The sequence below is a fragment of the Lissotriton helveticus genome, chromosome 12 (assembly GCF_964261635.1).
Source record: "Lissotriton helveticus chromosome 12, aLisHel1.1, whole genome shotgun sequence".
NCBI lineage: Eukaryota > Metazoa > Chordata > Amphibia > Caudata > Salamandridae > Lissotriton > Lissotriton helveticus.
Window position 1 is genome coordinate 160,443,213 of NC_136073.1, and position 23,021 is coordinate 160,466,233.

The 23,021-nt window shown below is 47.3% G+C and overlaps 1 protein-coding gene across 1 annotated transcript in view; it reads left to right on the forward strand.

Moving 5' to 3' along the window:
- The window catches only part of LOC144797990 (extracellular calcium-sensing receptor-like), a 76,803-nt gene that overhangs the window by 32,812 nt on the left and 20,970 nt on the right, over positions 1-23,021 (forward strand). Inside the window, exons 2-4 of the mRNA XM_078668787.1 lie at positions 15,803-16,651; positions 16,939-17,166; positions 18,617-18,740. Coding sequence (XP_078524913.1) covers positions 15,803-16,651; positions 16,939-17,166; positions 18,617-18,740 — 1,201 coding nt within the window. The remainder of the gene's footprint in view (positions 1-15,802; positions 16,652-16,938; positions 17,167-18,616; positions 18,741-23,021) is intronic.

Below are 23,021 nucleotides of genomic sequence, written 5' to 3' on the forward strand. Positions count from 1 at the left end.
CAGTAAAAGGAGTATTATGAAATAATACTGTAAAAGCATTGATATGGTTTCTTAGCCATATGATACTTTAAAATGGATAAAATATATACATACATAAAAACATTGACTAACGTACTCAACGGGTGCTTCTAACATACGCCTACCTCGGTGTATCTGACCTAAGCCTAATACGTGGGAAGGAGTAAGTAAGTTGAAGTTTAAGTTAAGTTGGTTTTTTGCCAAGGAATCTGAATCAAGAATTCTCTTAAGGGTTTAGTCAGCTCCGTACCTTAGATCTTAGAATGAAGGAGGTCTTGTATCTCTCTCTCAGGACTCGATATCCCATCAACCCGCAAGGGTGACTGGAAACACCGGAGCTGGATTTTCTCGGCTGGAGAAAAAGACAGCGTCTCTCTCAGTGCGTCAAAAGGGAGGGGCGGCTTCCTTCGGCTCTCGCATCAGCTGGGCTTCGGGTAAGTAGATAGCCGCTCTGCTCCAAACCACCGTGTCTTTGCTTAAGGCAACGTTGGTATATTTATACCTGAAAGGTGCCGGGTTTGACGTAAGGTTGGACATAAAACGTCACTAAGAACTAACAGTTCTTTCTGGACTCCAGGAGTTCTTGTGCAAATCAAAACAAAAGCAGGGGGAATTTCCGGGCTGCTGGAGGCTTGGTTTGTTTAAAGAACGTGTTGTACTTTCTAGGAGTCTAGGGAAGTAGCCTTGCCGTATTTGGACTGCATGAGCTATTACTAAATATGGATATGATTCTTATGCCTTTATAAGGATATTATTTATTATAACCACATAAGGGCATAAATTGGAAATATCGAATTAGGGTCCTAGATAGAAACACAACAGCCGGTGATATGAAGCAGGAAGGGCTGGTGACAGCACTGGTTACTGTTACGTTGCCAGGGATGATGCCGCGCGTTCACCTGGCAGGATCGCCTCGATCAGCTGAGAGACCATCTACAGAGCCTCAGTAGCAGCCCAGGCAGACTCGACAAGGCGAGCAGTCGCAGTAGAGACTGCAGTGCACTACAGGCAGCAGATGGTCTCCAGGAGTGCTGGCACGCTCGTCACCCACAACAATGCCACCTACATCCTGCCTGCACTCATGCCCGGGTAAAGCAAGTGGGATGCGACCACAGCACCCCATTTACCTTCAACCCAAATACAGGACAACATGCAGCATTTTGTTTAACTTCATTTACCTCACAAGTGACCTTTCCATGGGAACAGAAGTTCACAAGATCTAATGCAATGCCACATGCTTAACGTCACTTTAGAATAACTTCTGACTAGTTAATTTAGAAAAAAACCTGTTTAGTTAAAAAAAACTGATTTCCTAACTTTTTTGCAACACCTTTATTCCAACCCCTAAATCACATCTCTAATGGAACACTACCAGAAGAAAATTCTTTCAGTCACAAAATCTTCACTGCCTCCTTAGGCTGTCTCTTGAGAATGCTTGGTGTATTTTAATATATTGCCTTTTATATTACGCTTTCAGTACCCCTTGAAAGGCCTAAAGCACCTCATTTCTCCAAGGGTGCTGCACGACCCGCAAAGGGACCCTTCCTTCAAAGTGTTGAAGGTGATTTAGCAGAATGGTTTCTGGTGAAGCGCTCTGTACACTGGGCTCTTGTTGGGCTTCAGTGTGAAGATGGAAGTCCACTCTCCTGTCAACTGGGTAAATCACTGCTTTTATTCTACTAATGACCGTTGTTTGATTTTGAAGAGCCCTGCAACTCCTTGCATTTAAATGGTGCTTGCATTGTGCAATTGTGGTAGTTAAATGGTTAGCATAAGACATTGCTCTCTTGCCAATTAACATCACATAAACAGTTTTAACTGAAATAGTAATTCTGAAGAGAGTAAGTACGTAGGTACAGAATTAGATTATTGTTGGAAAAGGAAGGAGTGGATGATTCACTGACTGACAGTGTAAAATCATAGATGGCATACAAAGTGCACTTGTCTCCCCACCACCAATCCTCCACTCACAGAAACACCTGAGTCAGTTTTGGTCTTCACAGTGTAAACATTTATTAACTTACAGATCCGGCCAACTACTCCATTGGCTTCTTTTTACTTATTTGTGACCATCCTTTAATATATTTTTCTTCAAATTACCACAGCACTCTAAATAACAGTAAAGATTATACATTTTCATGCTTGACCTTTGGGCTGTGCCAGCAGGCCACAACCAAGATAGCCTGCTCTCCTTAGGCTGACCGCCCCCCGGTCAACAGAGCCGCAGGTAAATAATCTGCCTCCTCTTGTGACAGCCGCTGGCTTCCTGGGTAGAGCCAGAGAGTCCGGAGCCACCAGCAGGTCAGCACCCCTCTCTCGCCAGCCCGGAGCCCTGATAGACTTCAAGACCTGTTGTGGGACCAAAAGCCCCTGTCATTTCTCTTGCCCAGGACCCCGCCTAACCAACGCACTGCCTTCAGGGATGGGTGGTTGGGTAACTCTGACGCGACCTCCGACCCCGATGCAGGAAAGTAGACAAAGAGGGCGAAGCTAACGCCCCTTTGCCTTTTAAACCCCCTGCCAAACCTTAATTACTTCCTGGGTCAATTTACTCTTCCTCCCTGACGCGCGTCCGGTCTGCTTGGTTATTATGCCCCCTTCCGGGTCTCGCGACCCGGAAGGGATTCCTACACTGCCAGGGCCCTTTGCTGCTACTAAAGGCGCCACGCCCCTTAAGTGTAGTGGCGCCCCTCATTGTCCTTATAACACACTGTCCGAGCTTACACACTACTATAATAGCGTCAACATTTTCCCAGCAAAGTTGGTAAGTTATTTTTGAGTTTGGAGCGAGATCACGTACTATATGGTTTTGTTTAAGATGAAGAAAATTGATGGATTTCCAATCTAATTTGCTACAAGGTATTCCATACCCAAACGTGGTCTGACAAATGTACACTGTTCAATGATGTAATTTTTCTGTAGTTCTGCAAGCAGTTGCAGTAGTCAGAACTAGTGTAAAATCGTGTAGGATGTGGATAGAGTGTTGATACGCAATTGTTTTACAGTAGGATAGGCTGACAAAGCAGCAGTGGAATAGTGCCTTTCCATTTCAGGTGCTTTGCATCAGTTTCAAGATCTTTTTAGAGCATTTTCTTGCACAAATGGATGTTATTTCTAATGTTTATCTGTTTCCATGGTTGATTTTGCTCATGAAAAAGTGTCACTCATAGTCATTGAGCGTCACTCATAATTACAATGAAATTATGAAAATGTCACACATAAGCAGTCTGAAACCTTGGCAGCTATGGACCTAGAGTTTTCATTGCTCTCAAGTAGTGCTCTTTTTTCTACCAATAGAAATTATTTTTACAAATGAGTTTCTATTGGCCCCACAATGCAGATGGGGGCTGGAGGGGGTGGGGGTCATTCTCCATCGATATGTTTAGCACACATCAAACATTCCTGTGCGTGTACTTGACAAAAGCAGATGGTCAGACCCGAGCTACCCTTCAAGTGAAACTATCTAAAGCCTTAAGACTGATACATAGGCCTCTGCTAAATTATGCTTGTGTGTCATTCACGGTAAAATTATAGCACAGAAACAACTATGGTTGCCACCCTTCCCAATTTAAAATACAGTTCATTTGTTCAGTTTCTACAAAGGCCCAGACATGATATTTAATATAACTCTAAATCGTTTGTTTTTATTTTTAACATGACCTTTTTGTTTTGGTGTACTTTATTTTCCGTCTGGATTCATTAAAGCAGCTCTAGGCACACATTTTAGCATGCTTTCTTCTTCTAATTACTGCTTATGCGGAGACCTGGGTCCCTCCCGTGTGACGGAGCACTATTGTGTAGCTTGCATCTATACAGTCCTTATTTAACAGGCACAGAGAGTACTTTCGGCCAAGATATTGTGTGGCCTACCTCTAGTGGTTTAGTAAGAGCTGAGCTGTCCCTGTACAAAGCAAATAATTTGGACCACATTCCCTTGTGATACAGTAAACAAAACATGCAAACACAACAATGATGGACAGAATGTGGATCAATGTCACACATTCACCCCAGTCCAAAGATCTGGGCCCAAATCCATCGTTTTTCCACTCCACATCACCCTGGGTTAGACAATGGCGATATGCAAATCAGCACTGACCCTGTGCCCCATGGGAACAGTCCAGTCCGAACTACAAAAGCCATGTCCTTCCCAGAACGGAAACAAGCATCCGAGGACCGGCCCGGTTTCGAGGTAACACCTCTCATCAGCCCGGCTAGCTTGATTCCAGTGGTGTGGAGTAACTGGGACTCACGTCTGACCATCCCCAGTACACTTAGAGCGGTAACTGCAAACACAACAATGATGGACAGAATGTGGATCAATGTCACACATTCACCCCAGTCCAAAGATCTGGGCCCAAATCCATCGTTTTTCCACTCCACATCACCCTGGGTTAGACAATGGCGATATGCAAATCAGCACTGACCCTGTGCCCCATGGGAACAGTCCAGTCCGAACTACAAAAGCCATGTCCTTCCCAGAACGGAAACAAGCATCCGAGGACCGGCCCGGTTTCGAGGTAACACCTCTCATCAGCCCGGCTAGCTTGATTCCAGTGGTGTGGAGTAACTGGGACTCACGTCTGAGCATCCCCAGTACACTTAGAGCGGTAACTGCAAACACAACAATGATGGACAGAATGTGGATCAATGTCACACATTCACCCCAGTCCAAAGATCTGGGCCCAAATCCATCGTTTTTCCACTCCACATCACCCTGGGTTAGACAATGGCGATATGCAAATCAGCACTGACCCTGTGCCCCATGGGAACAGTCCAGTCCGAACTACAAAAGCCATGTCCTTCCCAGAACGGAAACAAGCATCCGAGGACCGGCCCGGTTTCGAGGTAACACCTCTCATCAGCCCGGCTAGCTTGATTCCAGTGGTGTGGAGTAACTGGGACTCACGTCTGAGCATCCCCAGTACACTTAGAGCGGTAACTGCAAACACAACAATGATGGACAGAATGTGGATCAATGTCACACATTCACCCCAGTCCAAAGATCTGGGCCCAAATCCATCGTTTATCCACTCCACATCACCCTGGGTTAGACAATGGCGATATGCAAATCAGCACTGACCCTGTTCCCCATGGGAACAGTCCAGTCCGAACTACAAAAGCCATGTCCTTCCCAGAACGGAAACAAGCATCCGAGGACCGGCCCGGTTTCGAGGTAACACCTCTCATCAGCCCGGCTAGCTTGATTCCAGTGGTGTGGAGTAACTGGAACTCACGTCTGAGCATCCCCAGTACACTTAGAGCGGTAACTGCAAACACAACAATGATGGACAGAATGTGGATCAATGTCACACATTCACCCCAGTCCAAAGATCTGGGCCCAAATCCATCGTTTTTCCACTCCACATCACCCTGGGTTAGACAATGGCGATATGCAAATCAGCACTGACCCTGTGCCCCATGGGAACAGTCCAGTCCGAACTACAAAAGCCATGTCCTTCCCAGAACGGAAACAAGCATCCGAGGACCGGCCCGGTTTCGAGGTAACACCTCTCATCAGCCCGGCTAGCTTGATTCCAGTGGTGTGGAGTAACTGGGACTCACGTCTGAGCATCCCCAGTACACTTAGAGCGGTAACTGCAAAAACAACAATGATGGACAGAATGTGGATCAATGTCACACATTCACCCCAGTCCAAAGATCTGGGCCCAAATCCATCGTTTTTCCACTCCACATCACCCTGGGTTAGACAATGGCGATATGCAAATCAGCACTGACCCTGTGCCCCATGGGAACAGTCCAGTCCGAACTACAAAAGCCATGTCCTTCCCAGAACGGAAACAAGCATCCGAGGACCGGCCCGGTTTCGAGGTAACACCTCTCATCAGCCCGGCTAGCTTGATTCCAGTGGTGTGGTGTAACTGGGACTCACGTCTGAGCATCCCCAGTACACTTAGAGCGGTAACTGCAAACACAACAATGATGGACAGAATGTGGATCAATGTCACACATTCACCCCAGTCCAAAGATCTGGGCCCAAATCCATCGTTTTTCCACTCCACATCACCCTGGGTTAGACAATGGCGATATGCAAATCAGCACTGACCCTGTGCCCCATGGGAACAGTCCAGTCCGAACTACAAAAGCCATGTCCTTCCCAGAACGGAAACAAGCATCCGAGGACCGGCCCGGTTTCGAGGTAACACCTCTCATCAGCCCGGCTAGCTTGATTCCAGTGGTGTGGAGTAACTGGGACTCACGTCTGAGCATCCCCAGTACACTTAGAGCGGTAACTGCAAACACAACAATGATGGACAGAATGTGGATCAATGTCACACATTCACCCCAGTCCAAAGATCTGGGCCCAAATCCATCGTTTTTCCACTCCACATCACCCTGGGTTAGACAATGGCGATATGCAAATCAGCACTGACCCTGTGCCCCATGGGAACAGTCCAGTCCGAACTACAAAAGCCATGTCCTTCCCAGAACGGAAACAAGCATCCGAGGACCGGCCCGGTTTCGAGGTAACACCTCTCATCAGCCCGGCTAGCTTGATTCCAGTGGTGTGGAGTAACAGGGACTCACGTCTGAGCATCCCCAGTACACTTAGAGCGGTAACTGCAAACACAACAATGATGGACAGAATGTGGATCAATGTCACACATTCACCCCAGTCCAAAGATCTGGGCCCAAATCCATCGTTTTTCCACTCCACATCACCCTGGGTTAGACAATGGCGATATGCAAATCAGCACTGACCCTGTGCCCCATGGGAACAGTCCAGTCCGAACTACAAAAGCCATGTCCTTCCCAGAACGGAAACAAGCATCCGAGGACCGGCCCGGTTTCGAGGTAACACCTCTCATCAGCCCGGCTTGCTTGATTCCAGTGGTGTGGAGTAACTGGGACTCACGTCTGAGCATCCCCAGTACACTTAGAGCGGTAACTGCAAACACAACAATGATGGACAGAATGTGGATCAATGTCACACATTCAACCCAGTCCAAAGATCTGGGCCCAAATCCATCGTTTTTCACTCCACATCACCCTGGGTTAGACAATGGCGATATGCAAATCAGCACTGACCCTGTGCCCCATGGGAACAGTCCAGTCCGAACTACAAAAGCCATGTCCTTCCCAGAACGGAAACAAGCATCCGAGGACCGGCCCGGTTTCGAGGTAACACCTCTCATCAGCCCGGCTAGCTTGATTCCAGTGGTGTGGAGTAACTGGGACTCACGTCTGAGCATCCCCAGTACACTTAGAGCGGTAACTGCAAACACAACAATGATGGACAGAATGTGGATCAATGTCACACATTCACCCCAGTCCAAAGATCTGGGCCCAAATCCATCGTTTTTCCACTCCACATCACCCTGGGTTAGACAATGGCGATATGCAAATCAGCACTGACCCTGTGCCCCATGGGAACAGTCCAGTCCGAACTACAAAAGCCATGTCCTTCCCAGAACGGAAACAAGCATCCGAGGACCGGCCCGGTTTCGAGGTAACACCTCTCATCAGCCCGGCTAGCTTGATTCCAGTGGTGTGGAGTAACTGGGACTCACGTCTGAGCATCCCCAGTACACTTAGAGCGGTAACTGCAAACACAACAATGATGGACAGAATGTGGATCAATGTCACACATTCACCCCAGTCCAAAGATCTGGGCCCAAATCCATCGTTTATCCACTCCACATCACCCTGGGTTAGACAATGGCGATATGCAAATCAGCACTGACCCTGTGCCCCATGGGAACAGTCCAGTCCGAACTACAAAAGCCATGTCCTTCCCAGAACGGAAACAAGCATCCGAGGACCGGCCCGGTTTCGAGGTAACACCTCTCATCAGCCCGGCTAGCTTGATTCCAGTGGTGTGGAGTAACTGGGACTCACGTCTGAGCATCCCCAGTACACTTAGAGCGGTAACTGCAAACACAACAATGATGGACAGAATGTGGATCAATGTCACACATTCACCCCAGTCCAAAGATCTGGGCCCAAATCCATCGTTTTTCCACTCCACATCACCCTGGGTTAGACAATGGCGATATGCAAATCAGCACTGACCCTGTGCCCCATGGGAACAGTCCAGTCCGAACTACAAAAGCCATGTCCTTCCCAGAACGGAAACAAGCATCCGAGGACCGGCCCGGTTTCGAGGTAACACCTCTCATCAGCCCGGCTAGCTTGATTCCAGTGGTGTGGAGTAACTGGGACTCACGTCTGAGCATCCCCAGTACACTTAGAGCGGTAACTGCAAACACAACAATGATGGACAGAATGTGGATCAATGTCACACATTCACCCCAGTCCAAAGATCTGGGCCCAAATCCATCGTTTTTCCACTCCACATCACCCTGGGTTAGACAATGGCGATATGCAAATCAGCACTGACCCTGTGCCCCATGGGAACAGTCCAGTCCGAACTACAAAAGCCATGTCCTTCCCAGAACGGAAACAAGCATCCGAGGACCGGCCCGGTTTCGAGGTAACACCTCTCATCAGCCCGGCTAGCTTGATTCCAGTGGTGTGGTGCCATTGTCTAACCCAGGGTGGTGTGGAGTGGAAAAACGATGGATTTGGGCCCAGATCTTTGGACTGGGGTGATTGTGTGACATTAATCCACATTCTGTCCATCACTGTTGTGTTTGCAATTACCGCTCTAAGTGTACTGGGGATGCTCAGACGTGAGTCCCAGGCACTCCACACCACTGGAATCAAGCTAGCCGGGCTGATGAGAGGTGTTACCTCGAAACCGGGCCGGTCCTCGGATGCTTGTTTCCGTTCTGGGAAGGACATGGCTTTTGTAGTTCGGACTGGACTGTTCCCATGGGGCACAGGGTCAGCGCTGATTTGCATATCGCCATTGTCTAACCCAGGGTGGTGTGGAGTGGAAAAACGATGGATTTGGGCCCAGATCTTTGGACTGGGGTGATTGTGTGACATTGATCCACATTCTGTCCATCACTGTTGTGTTTGCAATTACCTCTCTAAGTGTACTGGGGATGCTCAGACGTGAGTCCCAGGCACTCCACACCACTGGAATCAAGCTAGCCGGGCTGATGAGAGGTGTTACCTCGAAACCGGGCCGGTCCTCGGATGCTTGTTTCCGTTCTGGGAAGGACATGGCTTTTGTAGTTCGGACTGGACTGTTCCCATGGGGCACAGGGTCAGCGCTGATTTGCATATCGCCATTGTCTAACCCAGGGTGGTGTGGAGTGGAAAAACGATGGATTTGGGCCCAGATCTTTGGACTGGGGTGATTGTGTGACATTGATCCACATTCTGTCCATCACTGTTGTGTTTGCAATTACCGCTCTAAGTGTACTGGGGATGCTCAGACGTGAGTCCCAGGCACTCCACACCACTGGAATCAAGCTAGCCGGGCTGATGAGAGGTGTTACCTCGAAACCGGGATGGTCCTCGGATGCTTGTTTCCGTTCTGGGAAGGACATGGCTTTTGTAGTTCGGACTGGACTGTTCCCATGGGGCACAGGGTCAGCGCTGATTTGCATATCGCCATTGTCTAACCCAGGGTGGTGTGGAGTGGAAAAACGATGGATTTGGGCCCAGATCTTTGGACTGGGGTGATTGTGTGACATTGATCCACATTCTGTCCATCACTGTTGTGTTTGCAATTACCGCTCTAAGTGTACTGGGGATGCTCAGACGTGAGTCCCAGGCACTCCACACCACTGGAATCAAGCTAGCCGGGCTGATGAGAGGTGTTACCTCGAAACCGGGCCGGTCCTCGGATGCTTGTTTCCGTTCTGGGAAGGACATGGCTTTTGTAGTTCGGACTGGACTGTTCCCATGGGGCACAGGGTCAGCGCTGATTTGCATATCGCCATTGTCTAACCCAGGGTGGTGTGGAGTGGAAAAACGATGGATTTGGGCCCAGATCTTTGGACTGGGGTGATTGTGTGACATTGATCCACATTCTGTCCATCACTGTTGTGTTTGCAATTACCGCTCTAAGTGTACTGGGGATGCTCAGACGTGAGTCCCAGGCACTCCACACCACTGGAATCAAGCTAGCCGGGCTGATGAGAGGTGTTACCTCGAAACCGGGCCGGTCCTCGGATGCTTGTTTCCGTTCTGGGAAGGACATGGCTTTTGTAGTTCGGACTGGACTGTTCCCATGGGGCACAGGGTCAGCGCTGATTTGCATATCGCCATTGTCTAACCCAGGGTGGTGTGGAGTGGAAAAACGATGGATTTGGGCCCAGATCTTTGGACTGGGGTGATTGTGTGACATTGATCCACATTCTGTCCATCACTGTTGTGTTTGCAATTACCGCTCTAAGTGTACTGGGGATGCTCAGACGTGAGTCCCAGGCACTCCACACCACTGGAATCAAGCTAGCCGGGCTGATGAGAGGTGTTACCTCGAAACCGGGCCGGTCCTCGGATGCTTGTTTCCGTTCTGGGAAGGACATGGCTTTTGTAGTTCGGACTGGACTGTTCCCATGGGGCACAGGGTCAGCGCTGATTTGCATATCGCCATTGTCTAACCCAGGGTGGTGTGGAGTGGAAAAACGATGGATTTGGGCCCAGATCTTTGGACTGGGGTGATTGTGTGACATTGATCCACATTCTGTCCATCACTGTTGTGTTTGCAATTACCGCTCTAAGTGTACTGGGGATGCTCAGACGTGAGTCCCAGGCACTCCACACCACTGGAATCAAGCTAGCCGGGCTGATGAGAGGTGTTACCTCGAAACCGGGCCGGTCCTCGGATGCTTGTTTCCGTTATGGGAAGGACATGGCTTTTGTAGTTCGGACTGGACTGTTCCCCTGGGGCACAGGGTCAGCGCTGATTTGTATATCGCCATTGTCTAACCCAGGGTGGTGTGGAGTGGAAAAACGATGGATTTGGGCCCAGATCTTTGGACTGGGGTGATTGTGTGACATTGATCCACATTCTGTCCATCACTGTTGTGTTTGCAATTACCGCTCTAAGTGTACTGGGGATGCTCAGACGTGAGTCCCAGGCACTCCACACCACTGGAATCAAGCTAGCCGGGCTGATGAGAGGTGTTACCTCGAAACCGGGCCGGTCCTCGGATGCTTGTTTCCGTTCTGGGAAGGACATGGCTTTTGTAGTTCGGACTGGACTGTTCCCATGGGGCACAGGGTCAGCGCTGATTTGCATATCGCCATTGTCTAACCCAGGGTGGTGTGGAGTGGAAAAACGATGGATTTGGGCCCAGATCTTTGGACTGGGGTGATTGTGTGACATTGATCCACATTCTGTCCATCACTGTTGTGTTTGCAATTACCGCTCTAAGTGTACTGGGGATGCTCAGACGTGAGTCCCAGGCACTCCACACCACTGGAATCAAGCTAGCCGGGCTGATGAGAGGTGTTACCTCGAAACCGGGCCGGTCCTCGGATGCTTGTTTCCGTTCTGGGAAGGACATGGCTTTTGTAGTTCGGACTGGACTGTTCCCATGGGGCACAGGGTCAGCGCTGATTTGCATATCGCCATTGTCTAACCCAGGGTGGTGTGGAGTGGAAAAACGATGGATTTGGGCCCAGATCTTTGGACTGGGGTGATTGTGTGACATTGATCCACATTCTGTCCATCACTGTTGTGTTTGCAATTACCGCTCTAAGTGTACTGGGGATGCTCAGACGTGAGTCCCAGGCACTCCACACCACTGGAATCAAGCTAGCCGGGCTGATGAGAGGTGTTACCTCGAAACCGGGCCGGTCCTCGGATGCTTGTTTCCGTTCTGGGAAGGACATGGCTTTTGTAGTTCGGACTGGACTGTTCCCATGGGGCACAGGGTCAGCGCTGATTTGCATATCGCCATTGTCTAACCCAGGGTGGTGTGGAGTGGAAAAACGATGGATTTGGGCCCAGATCTTTGGACTGGGGTGATTGTGTGACATTGATCCACATTCTGTCCATCACTGTTGTGTTTGCAATTACCGCTCTAAGTGTACTGGGGATGCTCAGACGTGAGTCCCAGGCACTCCACACCACTGGAATCAAGCTAGCCGGGCTGATGAGAGGTGTTACCTCGAAACCGGGCCGGTCCTCGGATGCTTGTTTCCGTTCTGGGAAGGACATGGCTTTTGTAGTTCGGACTGGACTGTTCCCATGGGGCACAGGGTCAGCGCTGATTTGCATATCGCCATTGTCTAACCCAGGGTGGTGTGGAGTGGAAAAACGATGGATTTGGGCCCAGATCTTTGGACTGGGGTGATTGTGTGACATTGATCCACATTCTGTCCATCACTGTTGTGTTTGCAATTACCGCTCTAAGTTTACTGGGGATGCTCAGACGTGAGTCCCAGGCACTCCACACCACTGCAATCAAGCTAGCCGGGCTGATGAGAGGTGTTACCTCGAAACCGGGCCGGTCCTCGGATGCTTGTTTCCGTTCTGGGAAGGACATGGCTTTTGTAGTTCGGACTGGACTGTTCCCATGGGGCACAGGGTCAGCGCTGATTTGCATATCGCCATTGTCTAACCCAGGGTGGTGTGGAGTGGAAAAACGATGGATTTGGGCCCAGATCTTTGGACTGGGGTGATTGTGTGACATTGATCCACATTCTGTCCATCACTGTTGTGTTTGCAATTACCGCTCTAAGTGTACTGGGGATGCTCAGACGTGAGTCCCAGGCACTCCACACCACTGGAATAAAGCTAGCCGGGCTGATGAGAGGTGTTACCTCGAAACCGGGCCGGTCCTCGGATGCTTGTTTCCGTTCTGGGAAGGACATGGCTTTTGTAGTTCGGACTGGACTGTTCCCATGGGGCACAGGGTCAGCGCTGATTTGCATATCGCCATTGTCTAACCCAGGGTGGTGTGGAGTGGAAAAACGATGGATTGGGCCCAGATCTTTGGACTGGGGTGATTGTGTGACATTGATCCACATTCTGTCCATCACTGTTGTGTTTGCAATTACCGCTCTAAGTGTACTGGGGATGCTCAGACGTGAGTCCCAGGCACTCCACACCACTGGAATCAAGCTAGCCGGGCTGATGAGAGGTGTTACCTCGAAACCGGGCCGGTCCTCGGATGCTTGTTTCCGTTCTGGGAAGGACATGGCTTTTGTAGTTCGGACTGGACTGTTCCCATGGGGCACAGGGTCAGCGCTGATTTGCATATCGCCATTGTCTAACCCAGGGTGGTGTGGAGTGGGAAAACGATGGATTTGGGCCCAGATCTTTGGACTGGGGTGATTGTGTGACATTGATCCACATTCTGTCCATCACTGTTGTGTTTGCAATTACAGTAAACAAAACAGGCACGAGTTAAGGCACAGTGATCTCCTCACACCCTTGTGCCCCAGTGTAACTGATTTCTTTGTACACACCATTGTAAACTGAATAGTTCAGTAAAGTGCATTTTCCTGATGAAAATAAGACTACAACTCTCATAATGCTTCTATCTGTAGGTCCTCAGCGAGGCTCTCCCTGTTTCTTTTCTTCCGTCTGCTTCTTATATAAAATTACCTCAACATATCAGGTTTATGAATGCATTGATGCTGGCCACCCACAGTATAACTACAGTCAAAGTTAAAGTTCCTAAGTTGGGTCATGAAGGACAACACATTCTGTACCCCAGCCAGCCTAGTGTGGTACCAGCCCCACCAGGAGCAGCCTCCCTAGCTGCTCAGCCCATCTCCAACTGCCACATTCACCCACTCAGTCACCCAGGCATTCCACGCATCACAGGCACACCAACATTCTAAAACCAAGACACACTCTGGCTGTTAATATGTGTTGTCGCTGCAATAGTCTACTGCGTGAAATGGCTGCACAGAGGAAGTTTGATTTTATTGTGTTTATTCTCAGCTGAAGTGATCCCAATAGCTTTCAAAACCACTTTGACTGTGAGGTTTTATTTTCAAAAGTCGATCTATTTCTAAGCCTTAGTCATCTTAGCCTGCATCAAGTGGCTGCGCTGATATGGGAAATACATCAAGCCTGAAGAAAGATGTGCCACATTGAGGAAGTTGCTGCTTAATTATTTTAAATCTGTGAAAAACATTCCTCCAGCGGCTGTTTTTAATATTCAAGGGAATGGCTTTGTGTTTCTCAGCGGCAGATGAGAATTTAAAAAAAAAACGCTTTAGTGTTCCAGTAACTTGATTGTACCTGTATTGGTGTGGAGGCTAACGGCTGAGTTGGGGCCAGTATTCCCGTAAGAGGTAATGTTATATCCCACATGTATTGTAGCCCTGCTGCCTCTAGCTGCTCAGCCAGTGTGTCTTGGTTTTAAAGACACAAAGACACTGTAAGCTCAGTAAAGCGCTGTGAGGTACACCTCCAACTGGTCCATTTTTAAAAGGACATCCCAAAGAATTGTACCTTGAACTTTTTAGTCACATCAATTACAATTAATTAATTGTGCCATGAACTCTTTTAAGTCACTTTAATTAAAAGGCACTCTTCACACTTTAGCGTGATGTGGCTGGTACGCCTACATCTGGTTGTAGAGACGCTACCCATCCAACTCACACTCAATCTTGTACTTTACCAAGTGGCTGGAACTCCAGATGAGGCTGTAGATGAACTACTCAACCAACTCCCTATTCATCGCTGTGGCTGGACCACCCAAAACCAGTTGTAAATACGCTACACCACCAGCTCACAGTTGCTGATGTATTCCCAGGCTGAAGTGTCAGTTGGTGGTCACACTGCTCGTTGGGGCTGTCCATAGGAAGTACACTGGTGGGGCTGGCACTGGCTTGCCTGGAAATACCTTCTTTTTTTTCTTGAAATTGCTTGAAGGATCTCTTGGTTACTCTCTTAGATCTTTAGTTTCTTAGTTACATAGTTGGTAAGCTGTACCAAGAGTCACTGGGGTTCAAGACTGCCCTCGTCGCCAAAAATCTGTGGTGTCCTATGTAGAAAGACACCAGGAGCGATGATGTATTCACAAGACTTCTTTATTCAGTCTTAAGTTTTGGTTCCAACATATCTGTACTCCAGCCAGCCTAGTTTGGTACCAGCCCCACCAGGAGCAGCCTCCCTAGCTGCTCAGCCCATCTCCAACTGCCACATTCACCCACTCAGTCACCCAGGCATTCCACGCATCACAGGCACACCAACATTCTAAAACCAAGACACACTCTGGCTGAGCAGCCAGAGGCAGCAGGGCTAGAATACATGTTATATAATTATGTAGGATATAACATTAATGATTCTAGTTATGGGTGCAATGAATGCTTGGTTTTTCATCCACTCTTTACCTATTTTCCCCATGGCTGCACCAATTTCAAGCCTACATATCCGATAGATGTATTTTTTTCATAGTACTACCCATTTACCTATTCTCCCCACTTTATAATAAAACCAACAAGAACACAATATATTGCCTTTCTTTGAAAAAACAATCATAACACTTCAACATACTTTCAATACCCCATATTGCACTTCAATTCACCACACTACAACTTGCAACAAAAACAAATTATTATTAATCATATAGGTGAAACCAGATGCATTTGCCTATGCTTGTTACATACTATATTCCCTGCTGCATTCTGTGCTTGCCGTGTCACTGAATTGGAGAGGGGGAGCCTGGAACAACAATCTGGGTTCTCCTGCTCCACTCTGCATTTCTTGGTCCTAATGAGCTATGTGAGACACTGAAGAGGTCAGCTGGGCATCCCTGTTTTCAAGCAGCAGCCCTTGATGCACTCTCAGTTACCTGTCCCTGACTGAGCTGGGTGAGAGCTATGGGGAAATGAGATGAGTTACATAATAGAGCAAGTTTCTTCAGGTCTAAAACACAGTACAATGTCTTTTCACAAGCACTGGGTGCTAACATGCCACTATTGACATCTTTATCCACAGATCAGTTACTCTGCTGTGGTGCCCATTCTGAGTGATAAAGTCCAGTTTCCATCGTTCTTCAGGACCATCCCAAGTGGGAATGACGTTGCTTTCTGCATCACTCAACTGGTCCTTCACTTTGGATGGACATGGATTGGGATACTGGAAATAGAGAACGACTACGGTCAGCAGGGGAGCCAGATCATCAAGAGTGAGCTGGCCAGACATGGAAGGTGTGTGGCATTCTCTGAGGTCCTTCCCCTAGTCTACTCCCAAGAAAAGATCCAGCGCATTGTCCAGGCCATCAGGATGTCCTCGGCTAAGGTCATTGTGGTCTTTTGCACAGAGTCCCTCCTCATCCAGGTGATGGAGGAAGTATCCCGACAAGGAATTACTGGAAGAGTCTGGGTAGCCAACCACAGCTGGTCCAGCTCCCGCTCCTTCTCCCGGAGGGAGTTTGCCAGGACCTTGGGAGGCACCATTGGAGTGGCCATTCGAAGAGGAGTAATGACCAAATTCAGAGATTATCTCTTCCAGCTTCAGCCAGCTGAAAACCTGGACGACCCCATCACAATTGCCTTCTGGGAGCAGGCCTTCAGATGCAAGTGGTCAATGCATGTGGAGGGCAATGGGACAATGGCAACGGACAGCCAATCAGACAAGGGGTCACCTGTCTGCACCGGCCATGAAAATCCAAGATCTCTAGATGAAACTATCCTTGATGTTGACAACTTCAGGTTCACCTACAATGTTTACAACTCTGTCTATGCCATTGCTCATGCCTTACACAACCTCATCCACTGCAAGCCAGGTGAGGGGCCATTTGCACAGGGCGCCTGCTCCCGCCTCCGAGAAATGAAGCCCTGGCAGGTAAAGAGAAAATGAGAACTTTTATTTTTAATTTTCCAAAACGTGTTTACTTAATCTCTGGAAGATCTCCAAAGATGCTTTAAGAAAGGCAATACATTGATTGTCGAGTCAAACTATGTAAATTGAACTATCATGCCATGTTGCTTCTATTATAATTCGTTTGAAGAGATGAAAAAATGTCAGAAGGTTAATATTTCTTTATGACTAATCCCAAGTAGATGCATGCTGCTTCATAGAAAAGTCTGATATTTTCAGGGTTTTTTGACGCAATGTTTGTTCTTCAACAGCTTTTCCATTACCTGAAGGAAGGGCGCTTCCAAAACGAAGATGGGGAAGAAGTCTACTTTGACATGCATGGTGACCCACCCCCTGTCTTCGACATCCTGAACTGGCAGCTGGACGCAGCTGGGAATGTCCAGTACATTAAAGTGGGAAGCTTCGATCTGACCGCTCCCAAAGGGCAGGACTTTAAAATAAACGAGACAGCTATTGTGTGGCATGGAGGGCAGCAGCAGGTGAGATGGATGCAGCATTGAATGAGTGGGAAGGTACTCAAATGATTAAAGCAATGCAAACAGATTGGGGCATAACTGCCCAACAGGAGTACAGCAAAACAATGTTGGGTACTTTTTTTTTTACAGAGCCACATAATATGGGGACGTTTATCTCTATGGAGAAAATTATATGATTTCCCACCACTGTGCACATTTGTAAAGTCATATACACATCTGCATTTTTTTTCAGGCCAAGATTTTGGACTTCGAATTTGCAAGCAGTTAATAAAAAAACAATTAATGAAATGTATCCCAAATTTCTCCCAAAATTCCCAATACCTTGTGTTGAAGTAAGTGAACCCATTAAGAAATATCTCCATTTTAAACCAAAAGTATTCTGCATTGCTGCTTTCAATCGTGACCATTAACAAGAAGCTTATCTTGGCAGTCATAGGGAGTTCTACTAAGAGATCACCAATCCCATGGGTGCTTCATCTTCATTCCATCTAGTGTCTCCATCTTCCTTCACCATACACGTCCAACATTGCGATGCCTTTCATGCAGTTTCGGTTTCATCCATGACTTCTCCCTTTGTCACTGTTTTCCTATTTGTTGACTACTTCTACTTTCTTCCTTTTCTGCCTTTCTCTCTCTTGTGCTAGGTCTATGTCAGATATGAATAGTATTCACCGGTCTGTAGTGTCTCGGCTTCTGACTTACTTGGTCGGCACTTAGGACCGGACTGGCTGTAGCAGGCGTTGGGCATTTCCCTGGGAGGCTGGCTGAGTGAGGTCCAGGTCTGCATCAGTGGGGGCCGATTTTGTTACTGGGGGCCTGTTTTGCAGCGGGGATGCAATATCGGCCCCCAGTAACAAAAACAGCAGTGCTTCACACTTGCCCCCCTCCTCCCTCCCGGGACTGGGCTGACAAAATTACCAGGCACTTCATGGCAGAGGGTGGAACCACCCCTGTGCTCTGGAAGTGAGAATAGGTTGGAGGAAGGCGGGATGAGTAGAACAGGGCAGGTGTAAAGCAGAGAGGAGGCAACAAGAGGTCCCTGAACTCAAAGATGAAGGGGTCCTGCCCTAATTAAACATCTAAAATGATTGTTCTCTTCTCCGCTGCAAGTAACTCTAAATAGAGATACGATACTTCAAGTGATCTGAGCTGCCTGTGGACCATACAAAGTCCTGAGAATGAGTGCCAGTGACCCGTGACTTAAAACCACTGGCAAACAAACACGGGATCTCCATACCACCCCAGTGTAAGAGGGATCTCTTTTTCATTCCATATGCTTGCAGATACCTCTTGCCTGTAGGAATGTAATGTCTTTGTTTTCTATTCCTAACAGGTTCTTGTCAGGTGTCACTGCTAGATATGACTCTAACCAAGGGATCACTCCTCAGGAGTTGCTCTGCTTTACTGTCACCCACCCAGCTTGATTGCAGCTTTTCCTGTTTTCTTCTGCAAGGTTCCTCACTCAGCCTGCAGCAACAGTTGTGTTCCCGGATTCCGGCAAGCTGTGCGCCCTGGGGCCCCGAGATGCTGCTTTGACTGTGTCCCATGTTCACCAGGAGAAATCACAAATCGAACAGGTGAGTGCCACTCCCAGCTCTGGGCACTAGCTAACTGGATGTGGGCAAATGGCTCTATAATGAAAGTCCATTCTCATCCCCAAAGAATCTGGATTTGGATTTCCAGGTAGGGAATGGTTCTCAAAGGAGTTCTGCTGTATGCTTCTTCTGATGATTCTCAGACTGTGCCCAAGCAACCATACGACTTTCGGAGGGGGTCGCTGGATGTTGGAATAGTAAAATTTACTATTCCAACTCCAGTCTGTGCGGACTTTAGGGAAGGTGTTGGATTTTAAATCCAACACCTCCCCCCCTCCGCAAGTCGTAATGTAATGACTTGCGGAGTAATGGTATGCGTTGTCACAAAGCGGTCATTGTAACGACCGCGTTATGAAAGCATGCGGAGTCACGGATGCGGGGGGAAGGTGCTTCACCCTAGGAAATACCTAGCCTTGTGATCACTCTTACCAAAAAAATTATATCACTATTTTGGTGAGTGTAACTAATTGTGTTATTGATTGAGGTGGAGGAAGCCTCACTCAGGCAACAACTACAATCCTTGTCAGGGTGAACAACAAAATTCAGTAAATTAACCTGTGCTTAACCCTTTGGTAGCTTAGCAGAAAAGCAGTCAGGCTTAACTTAGAGGCCATGTGTCAAGTTATTAATGCATCACAAAGGCAGTCATAAAGTAAAAAGACAACACGATAAAAATCCCAAACAAATTTAGAAACCTTGAGTACATTTTACTTATTAAAATTATATCAGACTGGCAAAAATGCATTCACTAGAACCAGGGATATTCAACTTAAAAACGTTTACAGTGAAAAGAGCACCTAAAAGCACAAAGTGCCACCAGTGGAAATATGTTCACACTAAACTAGGGGAAAATCATAAGTTCAGGCCGACTGCAATTGAGCACGGTCAAGATATAGGGACCTGGTTAGCACTGCTAAAAGTTACTTTCTAACTCCGGCACAAAGAGTTCTGTTCACATGGGAGGAGCCCGCAGGGTGCAGGGAAAGTGCTGTTGATGGTCGTCATTGTAGGACATAGTGCATTCCTGACACTGTGGATGGTCGTTCCTGAAGTGCAAAGAGGTGATCTGGTGTCTGGAACGATCACTGCTGGAGCTTCAAGTTGAGAACATCGCAAGCTGTTGTTGCTGTTGCATGAAGTGTAGCTCTCACACTGCTGGTCATCGCTGGTGACCACTGTCTGCGCAAAGAGCAGGTCTCACAGGGTCTTCACGTTGGCAGTCATTGCAGGTGGCAGTGTTGGTGCAAAAGGGCCAGTTTGCGGTTGTGAGGAGCCCAGACTTCAGGATTTTCACCTTTTCTGTAGAAGGACTCTTTGATGCCAGCCAATGGTCCAGGAACTGCCCCAAATTAGGTGTACGCCAATTTTATCATGCTTGAAGGAGAGAGCTCAAGCACCTTAGCAATTGTTTGCAGTGGTAAAGTGCACAGCATCCTCAAAGCCCCTCAAAAAACGGGTTCTACAAAGAAAGGGAGTGAAGGCAAAAAGTTTGGGGTGACCCTGCTGAGTGAGCCAGGTCCAGCAGCAAGCACCTTGTGTATACTCAGAAACATGTGTATTCTGGTAGTTCTAGATGTAAGAAAGAGGGTGTTGGGTGTCCTTTCCATGGAAATGCGCAGGTTTGTGGTTCCAGAGTCAGTATTGATGCCACACAAGCAGGAATGTCCTGTTAATTTCCGGTCTGCACAACCGCTAGTTGAAGTGACCAGTGTTCTTTCAAAATCTCAAATGTGACAATGCATCATATATATTTTTCAAATCAACTCCGCATACAGACTTACCTAAAACATAAACAAATACCTAAGCACAGATGTAGAAAAATAATCCAACAGGAATGAGGAACTGTTCTTGTTAGTTACATAAACAATTCTCTATATATAGAAGAGAGCGGAAAGGTATATTTTTAGCTAGAAGTGAGCCATGTTCACTACATATATACAATCATACAAATTGGCAAATCTCAGTTACAACATGACTTTTTGGTTAATCTTGGCAACCGTGTGTGCCCCACACTGGATGATTACTGGTCAATAAATAGGGATCCTTATTCTTCACTTGCTCCTTCTGTACATAAATTGAGGGATAAATTTAAGGATATTGTAACACAATCTCAGATTTCTGTTATAGTTTCTAAGTACACATACAGTGCTGCCTTGGTAAAATTGTTTATTTCCTAAACCAGGGTGGTCAAAGACTAGCCAAGCCTGCCCCAAGGGGTTCTGGACATGGCTATGCAACTTCGTCTATTTGAGCATCCCCATATATAAGCTGCTGGGGCTACCATATGTGGGAAAACAAACTACCTGTATGATTGTTAATGGCCCTTGCTTCAGCTATGCAACCCTCCTCCTTCCATTCCTCCACTGGGTACTGTTAAAGATTGCATTGTGTTTAAAACCATGATCATTCTCCCTGTGCCTATACTAATTAATTCACCAACTTTCGTTAGGAAATGGCTTAGCCCTCATCCTTTGAGATGTAACCATTGGTCAGCAGTAGCTGCCCTATTGGCAGGTCTTAGACTCAAGAAAGCACACATCAGCGTCCATTTTTTCACAGTCTTAGCTCCAACCCCATCTGTAACTCCTCATTAGGTAATATTTTTGTTATGTCTGAGATACAAATAATTTTAGCTTACCAAGACCTATTGTTTCTAGACTAAGGTTTGGGTTAGCCCCTTATTTGTTGCCTATATCAGTGGGTGTCTCTTCTTGATTTGTTGTTGTTTTTTCTCCCTATTCATGGGTTTGTCCAAGTCAGTTGCATTTCGGTTTCACAATATTCTGACTGGATTCTTCCATTGTTGACACTGCTTTCATTCAGGGAACCACTTTTTTCTTTTCTTTTAGGCACTCCATGGGAATGCATGTGTTGTCTTTCATTCTCCCATGTACTGTTTCACCCTTCACTTTCCTCACTCCCCTCACTTTCTGTGTTGCTTCCCCCCCTTGCTCCCAAGCACCTCCCCACCATTCCTCTCCCTGCTTCTTTTCTTTTTCCTATTTACCCACAGTCCCGCATTGCTCCCCTGCCCCTCCCACTTGGCACCCACTTCTTTCTTCTTTCTCTCCACTCTAATATTCGGTTTTTAGGTCTGGCCTTTTAGGGAGCATTAGCTGCACCACAAAACTATTGTTTTACTAAACAAATTAATACATAATATACATACAGAAAAGGGCTTTTGGTCAGTGGGCTTCCTCAACTGATCTGTTATTTTTTTTTCACCCACCACTGCTCTTTTCAATTTTACCAACTGCACTAAGCCTGTGCATAATGAGTCTCACTACTCACAGTTTAAATGTTTCCACAGTCAAATAAAGGCATAGTCAGTATTGGACATCTCTGGGCACTTGCTATGTGGCAGTTTCTTTGGAAATGCATACATGTGCTCCTAGTAGCTGTGATGAAGTGCCAAACAACTTCGGGGGTGTCTTACTGACTAGTCAACCTAAAACATCTCCTTCCTTTTGGGGAACAGGTTACTTACCTTGGGTAATTTACCTAGTAGAGACAATCTAGTCACAGATTCCTTAACCTAAAATATTCCACAATCGTCAAACTGGTTCCAGAAAATCTTGAACAGTACCTATGTGCGCCAGTAGGTGGCATCGATCAGCTCTGAGTTGGCTGCACCAGAAGGGACGTGAGCCGTGCCTATGTAGGCCTTTCCCCAACGAGCTGACATCAGTTTCTTTAGGTGAAATATCTGCACCAGAAGCACAGAGCCACGCCAGAAGGCCGATGGACCAGTGTCCAGACACTAACGGCCACATGCATCAAGGTAAATCGCATTCGCAAACAGAGCGAATCGCAAAATTCGGCCGTTTGCGAATGCAATTTCCTTTTTTGGGATGCATCATTTTTTTTATTTTTTCGCAATTTAAGGAATAGCAATTATGTTGCGATTTCTTAAATTGCGATTGCATTTAAGAAATCACAATTTGCGATTTCTGAAATGCAATGCATCACACTTGAGAAATTGCGAATTCACAAATAGGGAGAGGTAAATTACCATGAAGTTCACAAAAGTGCATTTTTCAAAGTTTCATTTTACACAAACACATGCCCTTGGGGTACGTGTGTGTGAAAAATTTTTTTAAAGTTAAATTTCAGGGGTGCAGGGGGGGTCCTTTGGACCCCCCCTGCACCCTTGAAATAGCATTCTCATTTTGCAATTCCTTAATTGCGAATCGCAAAATGAGAATGGCTTCCCATTCATTCCTATGGGCCTCTAGGCCCATAGGAATCAATGGGAAGGGATTC